Source organism: Spermophilus citellus (assembly GCF_964194105.1).
Source record: "Spermophilus citellus genome assembly, chromosome: 2".
NCBI classification, from domain to species: domain Eukaryota; kingdom Metazoa; phylum Chordata; class Mammalia; order Rodentia; family Sciuridae; genus Spermophilus; species Spermophilus citellus.
In genome coordinates this window covers 237,305,128-237,319,776 of record NC_138183.1, presented here as the reverse complement: position 1 = coordinate 237,319,776, position 14,649 = coordinate 237,305,128, and the positions used below count along the sequence as shown (strand labels likewise).

Genomic DNA, 14,649 nt, shown 5'->3' with positions numbered 1-14,649 from the left:
AGATCATTGTGTGCCCTCTAGGTGCAGGAATACTGCCTAGAGATTGAGTAGAAACAGAGAAGCATAGGGAAAACAAATGCTCTTAAAATGCTCTACTTTTCAGCAACATCAACGGTGTGCTGTCAAGAAGAGAATGGCCTTTTGAGCTTCTTGGCGGAAGAGATTCATTTATAAAAGCTCAAGTCAGAGCTATTTGTCACCGAGGAGCAATGACAACTTGACTGTCTGGTCAGGACTCAAGACAGTAGTCTGTAGGTGTATTTTTCATTCCTTTAAATTAACAGCCTCTCTCTGAGGCAATTAATCCTGGTCATTTAGCAAAGAGGTGCTGTTGTGTTTCTCCCTTGTTCTGAAGATGCTTCTTTTATTCATCACTTGCCTTGGAAACTTGATTGTTTGAAGGGTGTTTTTTCCTTGTAAAATCATTTACAAAAAGATTTTAGTTTTTTTCTCCTCTCTTTCCCAAATACCCCTCTGAGATTAATCAGAGATGTACAGAGTTCAACAACTGGGAAAGCCATTAATAACCCAGCCAGCTTCTATCCTGCTGACTTTAAGGCAGTTTCTGGCTGTTAAAATTGATGCGGATTTCTCTGGTGTTTCCCTGAAAGTATTCCTCTTGTGTTGGACGAGCTTTGCACAATCTGTTCTTCACTTTTTAAAGCCCCCCACTTTCCCACATAAAAAGGGGTATTGGCTATATTGTTGGAGCCCAGTATTTGGCACTTCCACTATTTCTAAGATAAACTCTCTCTCATCTGGCAAACACCTTCCCGTCTATTCACATTCAGTCTCTACCTGATTTATTTTGTGTCATTCTGCCTGTGGAGCTTTGCCTTATGTTGACCTTGTATCAGCACTGAAGTGCATGGCAGACTCTTAGTTTTCTGACTACATCATTATTTTAAGAACTTTTAATTCATTTGGTCTTTTCTTGAGACTCTTAAACATTATCCTTCTCCTCTCTCTTTAGCTCTCTTCGCAAATCTCCTGTTTGTTGAAATTTGTTTCCCAGTCTTCTTTTCTTTGATTCTTCTTTTTCTTGTAGACAGTTAGAATCTGAAGAGTCTTTAGTTATCTTTTCACTTCTAGGTTATTGGGAGCCATACCTTTAGCCTGGGATTTTCAAGCCCTACTTTTTAATTTCTTGTTTTCTGCCTTGTCCTTTGGTTGAGCATTCTGACCTTTGCCACCTTACTCCATTGTTTATAAGGTTTTCCGGGGCAGGGAGTGAGGGAGCTGTTTGATGGGCTGTTTTCTCCAGAAGCTGTTTCCTTCTGCCCCAGGCAGCATCTCATTTGTGTGTTTGCAGCATTTCCTATCTTCCTAATAAGTCTGGTTCCTGTAATGTCATTTCTCCTTCTTTGCTAGAGTCTTAACACTTTAATTTCAAGACTTCTCTATATTACTTCGATGCCACTTAACCCTTACTTTCCTATCCTTAGCCAAGATGTTAAGCTATGTACCAGGAAAGGCACTGCCACTCAGTGTTTTGTACTTTTTTAAAAAAATTATTTTTAAAGATTTCTTGCAGTGCTGAGGATGAAACCCAGGGCCTCACATATGCTGAGCAAGTGCTCCAGCACTGAGCTACACCTTTAGCCTCTACTATGTTATATTGTTCTTTCATCTGAGAATTTGGTTGCATTGGAGCCAGAGCCAGCTGATCTTTCTTTCTTTTGTTTTATATCCTCTGGTAATTATGAACACTTTAAAATCATTACCTCTAGACAGGTTTCAGTCTCCTTTCTCTCTCTCTCTTTTTTTTTTTTTTTTTTTAGAGAGAGAGAGAGAGAATTAATATTTATATTTTAGTTCTTGGCGGACATAACATCTTTTTTTTTTAATATTTATTTTTTAGTTCTCGGCGGGCAACATCTTTGTTTGTATGTGGTGCTGAGGATCGAACCCGGGCCGCACGCATGCCAGGCGAGCGTGCTATCGCTTGAGCCACATCCCCAGCCCAGTCTCCTTTCTCTTTTGTCCAATTTTAATTTTTTATTGTGGTAAAATAAATATAATACAAATATTATTTTAATCCTCTCTGCTTTTTTTAAAAAAATGGACAAAGAAGCCAGCACAGTGGAGTACCTCAGTAAGCCCAGTGACTTGGGAGACTGAGGCAGGAGGAATACAAGTTTCAGGCCAGCCTGGGCAACTTAGAGAGAGCTTGTCTCAAAATAAAAAATAAAATAAAATTAAGAAAAAAAAAAAGGGGGGAGCTGGGGATGTAGTTCAGTGGAAGAGTTCACCTGGTTCAATCTAGTATTGCATCTCCCCTGCTACCTCCCCACCGCCAATAAATGGAGGAAGAAAATGAATCAGAAAGAAGTTGACTATTTTTAGGTTTTAATAACAACAAAAAGAGATTTGTGATGCACGTTACAGGTATTTACATTTTCTCCTAGTCCTGGTGTTTGTACATTGTTTTAAGTTGTCTTTCCGAGTCCTCTCACCAAGCTCTTTGGATGCAGGCAACTCATCAGCCCTGTCCTACACACTGCATCTCCTTCCTTGTTTGCCTTTCATATCTACTAATACCAGATAGAGTGTTCTTTCTTGCCCAGAAGGAGTTAGAACTTGGACTTGCAGGAGCAAATTGTCAGCTCCTTAATGTGATTCTGGAGGCCAGCTCTCTCCCAGAGCCATAGAGTAATTGGATTTGCCCCATGGTGCTTCTTTCTAGTTTAGTTTTTTATCTTCTTGAAGCTTAGGGGTCTGTGCCTTTTTTCCTTCTTAGGACCCCCCCCCCACCACATTTTTTTTTAATTGATGCTTTATAGCTGTACATAATGATGGGATTTGTTGTTACATATTCATACGTGCACACAATATAACAATATAATTTGGTCAGTATCAAAAACCTATACTTCTTCCCTCCCTCCCCTGGTCCCTTTCTCTATAAATCTCCCTTTGATTTTCATGAGATTCTATCCCCTCCAGCCTTTCTTTTTCATCTCTGGCTTCCACATATGAGACAAAAGATAATGATCTTTGACCCGAACTTGACTTATTTTGCTTAATATAATGGTCTCTAGTGCCATCCATTTTCCTACAAATGACATAATTCCATTCCATTTTTCTTTAGGCTGAATGAAACTCCATTGTTTTGTAAATATATAGCACAGCTTCTTTATTTATTCATGGATACCTAGGCTGGTTTCATAGTTTGCTGTTGTGAATTGTGTGGCTATAAGCACGGGTATGCATGTATCACTATAGCATGATGACTTCAGTTCTTTCGAATAAATTCAAGGAGTGGTATAGCTAGATCATATGGTGGTTCCATGCCTAGTTTTTTGAGGAACCTCCATACTGATTTCCGTAGTGATTGTACTAATTTACAATCCTACCAACAGTGTAACAGTGGTTCTTTTTCTCCACATCATTTACAGCATTTATTATTATTTGTACTCTTTTTGCAGGGGTGCAGCAGGGATTGAACTCAAGGACACTTGACCACTGAGCCACATCCCCAGCCCTGTTTCCTATTTTATTTAGAGACAGGGTCTCACTGAGTTGCTTAGGGCTTCACTTTTGCTTAGCCTCCGGAGCCTCTGGGATAACAGGCATGTACCTGGCTGTTGTTTATATTCTTGATGGCTGCCATTCTGATTGGTATGAGATAAAAATCTCAGTGTAGTTTTTCTTTTTGTACTGGGGAGTGAAACCAGGGGCGCTTAACCACTGAGCCACATCCCCAGCCCTTTTATTATTATTATTATTTTATTTAGAAACAAGGTCTTGTAAAATACTTAGGGCCTCAGGTTCCTGAGCAGGTGGGATTATAGGCATGTGCCGCTACACCTGCCTTCAGTGTAGTTTTTTTTTTTTTTTTTTTTTTTAATTTTTTTTTTTTTAGTTCTCGGCAGACACAACATCTTTGTTGGTATGTGGTGCTGAGGATCGAACCCTGGTCGCACGCATTCCAGGCGAGCACGCTACCGCTTGAGCCACATCCCCAGCCCCCAGTGTAGTTTTGATTTGCATTTCTTAGGACACTTTTTAACTTCAAAATATTTCCTAATTCCTCTCATGATAATTGGTTGTGCCCATTGTTAAGTTAAATGTACAATAATAAAAAGCCATCATGAATTCAGTTGCACTTTTAAATGAATTGGTGTTTTAACTCATCATAACTGGATTCTGCATATCTTTGAAAAATAATAGTATGCTTAATTTGGGAGCTATCTTATTTGATATTCGGGTACTTCATTGTGTACATGTGTAATACTTTGGGGGCTATAGAATAATTGCATTCTGTTGGTCAGAGACTTCTGATCTCATTATTTTTATATGTCCTTTTTACTTTCTGTGTAGTCTTATCTCCTTTTCTTTATAGACTTTCAAGTCAAAGGAATATGACAAAAAAGAAAAGAAAAATAATAGTGTGCTTTCTCTTTGGGGAAAATAAAAACCAAATCCTTTTAATGGTTCAGATTCCAATATCCTTAGTATTGATTCCTCTTAATGCTCAGCAGCCAATTCTATCAAGATGTAAAAACCTTCCTAGGCATTTGTTTCTGGCTTGTATATCTCCCAGTGGTCCACTTAAAAGTCAAAGTGTTGCCTTCACTTTGGTTCCAGGGCCAATTTGAAGATTATTTCATTGATTTGAAGATAATCCAAAGGGAGAATTTAAAAAAAGAGTTCCAGATCAAGCTGTCAGAGGGTCAGTTATTTTGTAGAGTTGTTTAAGCAGCTAATTAACTACTCTGTCCAGCCAGTGCCCTTTGGCTTATTGTTCCTTTGATGCATTGGAAACTAAACCATGTGAAGTTCCTTTCCTCTCTTTTCTTGTAAGAAGCAGTGAAAAGTAGCAGAAAGATTCAGATCTTGAATCTTGCCTTACCCTCTTAGTATCTGTGTATACTTGGGTATTTGTCTGGTTCTTAGTTTTCTTATCTGTAAAACAAAACTAATGATACCTCATGGGATAGCTAGAAAGATTAAGTGGAATAACATGTTAATGACGTAGTATAGGAATTTAGTAGACAGTAAATGGTGGTTATTATTATTATTTTAATAGTCCATAAAGAAAACAGATTGTATTTACTCAAAGGATTTAGCTTAGTATTTCATTTTTTTTCTTTTTCTTTTTGTAGTTGTAGATGGACAGAATGCCTTTAGTTTTTTATTTGTTTATTTTTATGTGGTGCTGAGGGTTGAACAGAGTGCCTCATGCGTGCTAGGTAAGTGTTCTGCTGATGAGCTACAGCCCGGGCCCTAGGATTATATTTTCTGATAGTCTCCATTATTATCATATTTTTCAGTCTTTCCAAGAAGTATCTAACTAGTTTTGTTATTGTGCTCTTGTTTTCCTTTCACTTGTCATTGATTTTTCTACATAGGGATCTGAACAGATTTATTTGAAGATGACCATTTGCCAAATGATATTGGTAGGAGGAATTTTTCTTCCTTCAGGATCCTCAAAAGCCAGTTTTTCAATTCAGTAAAACAAGTTTACATACACACACATACACACACACTGTGTGTGTGTATATGTGTGTGTGTGTGTGTGTGTGTATACATATACATACACACACACACACACACACACACACACATATATATATATATTTCAGTTCCCAAAACCTAAACTTGACTTTAATTTCACATGCTGCCATGTTCAGGGATCACATTAACTCATGAAAAATTCTCTTCTTCCTGAACTGTTGGTAAATTCGTGTAGAGCCTTTATTGAGGTAGTCCAGAAATGCAGTATAGTAATATGCCATCCAAATCAATGAGATACCAGATCACTGATTTCTGTGGGCTCATCTCCTCTAAGAATAGGAATTTAATTTGGGGGATTCTTGTTTTTTAGGCTGGTGGATGATTCTGCCTTAGTGACTCTCTTATGTGTAGTCTTTTTGTCTTCTCCAGGGATAATGGTGACAGATCCAGGCACCGAGCTCCCCGAAATGCCCGGATGTCTGCGCCTTCACTTGGACGCTTTGTCCCAAGGTAAGAACTAGGTTGTCGAGAATAGAGGGAGCCTTTATGAGAGCCTAGGATTTAGTTTTTTTTTTTAAGAGAGAGAACTTTTTAATATTTATTTTTTTTTTAGTTTTCGGCGGATACAACATCTTTGTTTGTATGTGGTGCTGAGGATCGAACCTGGGCCACACGCATGCCAGGCGAGGGCGCTACCGCTTGAGCCACATCCCCAGCCCAAGGATTTAGTTTTAAACCTACTTTGGGGTCTTTGGATTATCTCTAACTTTAATTATTTCCTAGTGAGCCTATACTCTAGCCCTGTTTCCTGATACATTATTAGCTGCAATGAAAATAGATAGAAAAATAGCATTGAAGTTGGGCACAGTGGTGCACACCTTGTAATCTCAACTACTAAGCAGGCTAAGGCAAGAAGACCCCATTCAAGGCCAGTCAGTGAAACTTAGTGAGACCCTGTCGCAAAATAAAAAGTAAAAAGGACTGTTGATGTGATAGAAAGTCCCTGGGTTCATTCTCTAGTACCACAAAAGAAGAAGAAGAAAAAAGGCACTGGGAGTGTTCTCTTCAAAGATAGAAGCCTGGCTGGTGGCTTTACTTTAGAGGAGCAGGAAGGAAATATAATTTGTCCAAGGATAGATCCTGGGACTTTTGTCTTATTTTTTTATAGTACTGAGAATTGAGCTCAGGGTCTTACTCCTGCTAGGCAAGCACTCTACCACTGAGCAACATCCCCATCCCATTTTGAAAAATTTTTGAGACAGTATCTCACTAAGTTGCCCAGGCTGACCTTGAATGTGTGATCCTCCAGCTTAAGCCATTTAAGTCTGTAGGATTATAGGCATGTACCACCACACCTAATGATTCTTGGAATTCTTGTATGTTTCTGGACTTCTGTGGAATGCTTAGCATCAGTATATCCCTTAGCCTAGATTTTTTCAAATTATTTATTTATTTATTTTTATGTGGTGCCGAGAGTCCAACCCAGTGCCTCTCACATGCAGGGCAAGTGCCCTACCACTGAGCCACAACCCCAGCCCTTAACCTAGATTTTTGAGGGTAGATAGTATTGCCTTTGTTTTATTCTAGTCTTTAATTGGCTTTTCACACATGATTTCTTCTTATAGGCGTTTTTTGTTGCCTGAGTACCTGCCTTATGCTGGGATTTTTCATGAACGTGGACAGCCTGGTTTGGCTACTCACTCTTCTGTTAACAGGGTCCTGGCAGGTAAGGAAATGTGTCTTTGGATTTTATAAAATTGTGAAGGGGCAGGAAGCCAGATGAAACTTCTCTTTCTTTTACCTGTGTTAGTATGATAGTATCTTGGCATCTGGCTAAAAACTCTGTTTTGGGTCCTAGACTCAGTTCTTCACTTTCAGGCAGGAAAAAGTGTTGAGGAAAACCATTTCTCTTGTCTATTCCTACCTCCTTCAGACCTTTTTGTTATGAAAAGAAGAAAATAAATAAAGAAATTGTTGAAACCACTTGGTTTTTAATCTAGCAATTAAATCCTGGCTCTGCTTTTAATTGAATCATGAAGATATCTTGTTCATGTTTTGGTTTGTGAGATCCTCATGATCCAGACCCATGATTTAATTAGGAGCTTAATGTACACCTCTCCAACCCTTTGCTATTGCCAGCACATGGAGTTTCCAGGCACTGTGGAATCTTCTGAGGAAGGAGGAGGGAACAGACTCATGAAGCTGACTCAAAACTCTTCACAGAATAAAAAATGGGCTGGGTAAACCCCAAAGAGGCAGTTTTATGATGACTGAATTGCTTAGGGACCTCTGTTTTTAGCTCTGAGATATTATGTGACCAGGCTCTGAGATACGGTGAGAGCATCAGCTTTTGAGAGTCTCCAGAGAAGGAAACAAAGCAGAATTCTAATTTTTGTGTGTGACAAAGGTTGTTTCCCCATCACATTCTTTACCCCCACTCCCATCTTCACTACCAGCTTATACGTTTATGTATGCAAAGCCAAAAAGGAATAAAACTCAAGCCCCATTTAGGAATATCTTTAATAAGCATCTTTATTAGAAGTTTTGAAATGCCATTCTGGTGTGGAAACCTAGGCTATGTGGTGGTTTAAAAGCAAAGAAAGACAGTGGTGCTGTCAGGCTGGGAAAATGTTTCAGACTTTTTTTTTTTTTTTTTTAAATAGGGATTTCTACCAAGCTGCTGTGATACAGGCAGGCAGCCATGGGATCTGAACTCCCCAAAGTAGTATCCGTGACCCAACATCAAGGCCAAGAAATCCCAGAAACCTTAGGGGCTTCTCAGCTGAACATCAGTACTCCATAGGCCCTCGCCCAGCAGGGGAACAGATTATGCTGCAATCTCCTGACAGCCTTGTCTGAGGAGGACTCTTGCCCTAGTTGTTAAATAGACCCTGTGGCCTTGTGCCTCTCCTTGCCTGGCACTGCTTTGTGGCTTGGCTGAAGGCATGTGGAAGCTCCTCACTGGCAGATAATCATTTGCTGCCAGACAGTAATACTACAGAGATCTTTTCCACCCTTCTTTGTTTCAGACATCTGCCTCCACCACCCCCTGCAGCACCTCCTGCTCCTCTACTGCAGGCAAATCTCTGTTTTCTTGGCATTTAGCTTTTTTGGAACAGCTGTATGTTGTTTTTTCCTCCTCGCCTCCTGTAACTCTTACCTCCATTTCCTATTCCTTGCTTTATGACCAGTGGTCTGACCCCAAGTGGCCTAATTGCACTTATAGATTTCTTTCAAACTATGGGCTGTGTTCTAGCAGCAATTGTTTATAGATGTGGAGTTTACTAAGAACAATTCTCTATTAAATGATGCTAAATGCCACTAGCAAAAGGAACTCATTCTTGAGTTAAATTACAAATGATTTTTATTTACAATTAGATGGGTTTCTCTTATTTTCTTAAGGTATGTGTTAGAGTATTGGTCTTCCTTTAAAGCTACCTTCATTTGTAAATATTTGGACCTAATATTTTTTGAGTACTTGGCTTTGTACTTGGGAGTGTTTTAAGTGCATTACACATATTTCTTCTTTTCAGTTTATCTTAAAAATTATTTTTTTATGTTGGGGGGGTGTCTCACCACATTGCCCCAGCTTGTCTAGAACTTGCTATTCTCCTGCCTTAACCTCCAGAATAGATTATAGGAATATGCTACCACACCCAGCTCACATATTTCATTTCTATGAAAGGAGTGCTGTTTCCTGATTAACTTGCCCACAGTGATGCTGCTAGGAAGTAGAGGAGTCAGAAATGGGCCCTGCAGTAGACTTCAGGGCTTGGCAGTCTACCCACTTTCTTGGTCTGCCTGACCACTGTTATTTTAAAGAAGAAAGCATCAAAGTAGAATTCCTTTTCCAGGACCTTTAATAAAACAAAGAAAGAGGGCCTGGGGTTGTGGCTCAGCGGTAGAGTGCTCACCTAGCATGTGCGGGGCGCTGGGTTCGATCCTCAGCACCACATAAAAATAAAATAAAGGTATTAAGGAAGAAAGGGAGGGAGGGAGGAAGGAAGGAAGGAAGGAAGGAAGGAAGGAAGGAAGGAAGGAAGGAAGGAAGGAAGGAAGGGTGGGTTAGTTCCAGGGAACTTATCTGATCTTTAGAGTTTTTGTTATTTAATTCCTTCATTTTATGTAGTTCCTAGACATGACTTTTTATAACCCAATGGTGCTTACTGAAGAAAATTTTGTACTATAACAGCCCTTTCCTCAAGCCTTCTTATCCTCCTGAATATAGAAGTTTTGCTTTTTATTAAACTTATTTGTGATCATGTATTTGAGCTGTTGTAATAATGGCTTTCAGAGTGATAGAGAAATTGGCCTTTTAGCAGTAAGCACTCCCAATTTTCCTAGAAAGGCACTTTCTCTTGTATGATTGAAATGAGATTGTGATGGTCCCAGAATAATTACATTCAGCAGGTATTTATTCTGCAGCTGTTATGTGCCAGACTCTGTTCTGGGCTAGTAGGGTAAATAAGATGGACGTGATCCCTGCCCTCTGTAGCTCCAAGTCTCTTTGGCAGGCCATCCCTTAATTTTGCTGTTTAGTTCTTGGCTCCAGATGTTAGTAGAACCTTTGTATGGTGAGAGGCTTTTTGCAGGGGTGAAGTATGGACATTTGGCCTGTCTGGAGGGACAAAGCAGACATTCACCTGCAATTTTAGGAGGTCTGACCATTACTTTGGTAGCTAATGAGTCTCCTGTGGACCCTTACCAAAGCTATTCAGAAACATCAACAAAAATGGATGTGCAGAAAATTAAGATCCTTTCAGTCTACTTTCTCCCTCAAGAGCCTTGGAATGATAACAGAGAACAGAAGCTACTGCACAGGAATTCTGATAGTGTGTTAATCTCCATTCCTTCTGCCTTATTGTGGTGCCTTCCCCACAGTTGTGTGGATTTCTGGTGGCCTCCAGCCGCCTATGAACCCAGGTTCAGGCTGAATCCATACTTAAAGAGGTGTAAATACATCTAATGCTACTGCCACTCTGCCAGGTAGATTTTGGGGAAACTGGCAGAAGTCTAGGGAGCTCCCCCTGCTGACTTTTTAGCAGATAAGTCTAGTTCTGTGTAGTGATGCCAAGGGCTTCCAACAGTGGACCAGGTACTGTCCTAAGTGCTCTCCTTTAATCATTGTATCAGCCTTATGAGGCAGGTGGTGGTGGTTCCATTTTACAGGGAAGAAAACAGGTTCACAGAAGTTATGTCACTTGCCCATTGTATTACTGTGAGAGGCTGTCTTACATTCCTTCATTCCTTCCTTTTTCTCTCCAGTCTTAGGGATTGAACAGAGAACCTTATGCCAGGCAAGTGTCTACCACTGTGCTACATGTCTGTCTCAGACTTGGAACTTAAACCATGTCTGCCTGACTCATAAAACCTCTTATTCTATCTTCTGTGCTGTTTCACTTATTCAAGTAGGGAGTAACTGCCAAAAGGTTCTTAATCTTATAATATTTTTCTGCATGTTTGAGGCTTCATAAAAGTGAAATGAGAAGTCCTGACATTTGACAGCCTCCTTATAATTACTGAAAGAACAAAAATCTTCTGAGGGATAGCGACCTGGGTAATTTAGGATATTAGTTATATGTCCTGCATAATTTTTTTGACTTTCATCCTAATGAGCATCTGTTCCTGGCAGATGTGGTCCTGATGTACTTAATTTACTATTTTGATTAAAATCAATGGGAAGTGTCAGGATTTTCCTGCTTTTTCCCACAGGTCATTGGAGCCTGGTCAAATATCTTAGGCTAGAGATGGCTTTCTGCCCAGTCATCCTGATATCTGTTATAATTTCTTCTTTGACCCATTAACTGTTTAGGAATGTGTTTTTCAGTATTTCAATATTTGTGAATTTCAGCAGTTTTCTTCTGTTGTTTATTTCTTATTTAATTTCACTGTGTTCTCTACCACTGAGCTATATCCCCAGTCCTCTTTATTTTTTATTTTGACACAGAGTTTTGCTAAGTTGCTGAGGCTGGCCTGGAAGTTGCAGTCCTCCTGTCTCAGCCTCTTTAGTCGATGAGATTATAGGCATGCATCACCATGCTCATCTCTTGTTTTTTTATCCTGCCAGACAGTCTCAACCTCTGGATTACTTAGTCCTCTCACTTTTAATGATGTTATTAACGCCGTTGTGGATTTTTGTCTACCATTTTGTTTTCCATATTTTTAATGTCTTCTTTATTCCTCAGTTTTTCCTATACTGACTCTGTATTAAATGAATATCCTCTAATATACCATTTTAATTCATTTATTGATTTTTATTTTTAGTTGTCGTTGGACACAGTACCTTTATTTAATTAATTTATTTTATTTTTATGTAGTGCTGAGGATCAAATCCAGTGCCTCACATAAGCTAGGCAAGCACTCTACCACAGAGCCACAACTCCAGTCCTGATTTTTTAGTGGGAGGTACTGGAAATTGAAACCAGTCCTTATTGCTGAGCTATGTCCCCAGACATTTAAAAAAAAGAAAAAAGAAAAGAAAAAAAAATTTTTCCCCTAGTACTAGGGATTGAACCCAACGGCATTTTATAACTTTGCTACATCCCCCCTTGCCCTTTTAAAATTTTAGTTTTGTGACAGGATCTTGCTTAGTTGCCAAGGAGTGGCCTCAAACTTATGATCCTCCTGGCTCAGTCTCCCAAGACACTGGGATTATAGGCTAAAATTGTTTTTACTTTTGAGACAGAACCTTATTACATTCCCTAAGCTGGCCTTGAATTTGCAATCCTCCTTCCTTAGCCTCCTGAAAAGCTGGGATTATAGGCACGTGTCACTGTGCCTAGCACTTTATTGAATTTTGAAGTATATTTTATTAGGCTCTACTTCAGATTTATAAGGCTTGATTCTGGTAAGAAACAAATATTCTCCATTATGGCTCCATTCCCTTTCCCCTCCTTTGGGCTACTGTTGTCATGTATATTACAAATATATATTACATATCCAATAATTATATTGCTTTATGTAACCTTATGCCCAGGCATCCTTCAGTTTGGTGACTGGTATTGACAATAATTTACTTATCTTTCCCTTGTTAACTTTATTTTTGATTGTCATTTCCCCTCCTATTGCTCTCTCTTAGATGGTCCCCACTTGCTTGGTTCCTTAGGGAAGCTTTCAGAGGGGCTTCTAGTTTAATTTGGCTACTTAGTGGGCATCTGGAGCCTAGGGCTTATTGACTTTTAGGAATTAGCCTGATTTCACAACCTGATAGCACAGTTGTCCAGTACAGCAAATTGCTTGATCCCTCACTATCAAATCTTCACTAAAAGTCACAAAACTGGAAAAGATGGGTTATAGTTAATGCAGCCAAGTGCCTTCATGTTATTATTGAAGTGAGTATGAGTAGAAATGAATAATAATCCTGGTGTTGGACCCTTTATCTCCTCGGCTGAACTCTTTCTCTCTCTGCTCTATACCCCTCTGGTGCCCAGTAGCCAGGCAAATAAAGTGAGTGGCACATTCCAACTCAACATCAATTAGGATGGCTGTTTATAAACCCTAGATAAATGGACAATTAGTGGTGGTGGTACTAACTAGTGCTGCTTTAATAATTAACCCAATTACCTTTCCTTCTGCTCCAGTGATGGAAGTGAAGCGATAAGGGGTTTGCTTGGTTGCCTGGGAAACAGAAGTAAATGTAGCACTCCTCCCAGAGAACACAGCCTTCCCAGCTGCCTGATAGCACCCAGGGCCTTTTACTTATTTGGTGTGCACTGATCCTGGAACATTCATGTGCTTTCTATCCAGCCCTTTACCACATCTTATACCACTAGTGAGGGGTGTGCTTATTGGGAACCTGGCTTCCAGTTTCTATGTTGAATTGTTTGTATTTCTTTATGCTTTTCTAGGGAAAATATTGGGCCTTGTCAGTGAGTTTTTCTCCTCCTATGTCTGACTCAGTTTTCCTGTGCTTTTGTCTCTCCCCAGGAAATTTCCTCTTGATCTTTTCCCACTGCTGCTTTCTGTGCTGCTTTCCCCACTTACTTCTTTTTGTGCCCTTTATGTATTGTCACTTTGGAATGTACACAGCACTTTCTAAGTGCTTAACCTTTTCCAGGGCACTTTGGGTATTACAAGAGAATTAAATGCCCTTATGGAGTTTATAATCAAGCCAGGAAATAGTAAGAATTTGTGTTTTTGTGTTGGGGTGTGTGTATATGTGTGTTACAAGGGTATCTCTCCTATTCTATTCTGAAAGAGGGTCTTATTAAAGTTGTTACTTATTAAAGTTGCCAGTTACTCTGCCTTAGCCTCCCCAGTCAGTCAAATTTCAAGCATATGCCACAGAGCCCAGCTTGGTTTTTTGTTTGTTTTGTTTTTGACCTTGCCACTAAAAATTTAATCCTTTCCCCTATGATTTTAACTACCAATCCTAAGAGTTTTGTTAAGGGATCTGTAGCTCAAATGTAGGCTTGATCAATACTATCTGTATTCGAATATGGTTCATAAAATTCTTTGTGTCCCCATTCATCTTTTGAGTGAGGCACAGGAAAGATAGCTACCATTTACCTGTGAGGCAACATAGCAAAATGTTTAAGAGAGAGTTTGGGCTTTGGAGCTAAACTGTTTAAGTTCAAATATTCATTCTGGTACTTCCTAGCAGAGAAAGAGAGAGAGAGAGTTTGTGTGTGTGTGTGTGTGTGTGTGTGTGTGTGTGTGTGTGTTTTACTGGGGATTGAACCCAGGGGTACTCTTCCAGTAAGCTACATCACCAGTCTTTGTTCTTTTTTATTTTGATTTGGGATCTTGTTAAGTTGCTAAGGCTGGCCTTCAACTTGCATTCCTCCTGCTTTAGCCTCTAAATTAGCTGGAATTAAGGTGTATGCTACGTTGCCCAACCTCTAGCATTCTAATGTTTGGTGATTTATTTTACCTTTTGGGACTCCGTTTCTTCATCTGTATAATGGTCCTAAGAATAATACTTAGCACATAGAATTGTTGAAAGGATAAAATAAAATGAGTTTAGTATAGGTTGAACATTCCTAATTCCAAAATCTGAAATGCTTAAAGATCCAAAACTGTTTGAGCAAAAACATGACACCACAAGTGGAAAATTCCATATCATGGAGCTTTGTTTCATGTACAAGATTATTTAAAATTACCTTCAGGTTATATGTATGTGAAACATAAATGAATTCCGTGTTGTGTGATTAGCAGAAAATTAATTCCATCCCTCAAAAAGTTCCTTATTTA

At 39.4% G+C, this 14,649-nt stretch overlaps 1 protein-coding gene across 5 annotated transcripts in view; it reads left to right on the top strand.

The window, feature by feature from the left end:
- AMBRA1 (autophagy and beclin 1 regulator 1) overlaps positions 1 to 14,649 on the top strand; it is a 190,501-nt gene that overhangs the window by 86,177 nt on the left and 89,675 nt on the right. For all 5 annotated transcript variants that reach the window (XM_081279910.1, XM_081279909.1, XM_081279912.1 and 2 more), the window contains 2 exons: positions 5,887 to 5,967; positions 7,083 to 7,183. In XM_081279910.1, the coding sequence (XP_081136036.1) occupies positions 5,887 to 5,967; positions 7,083 to 7,183 (182 nt within the window). The remainder of the gene's footprint in view (positions 1 to 5,886; positions 5,968 to 7,082; positions 7,184 to 14,649) is intronic.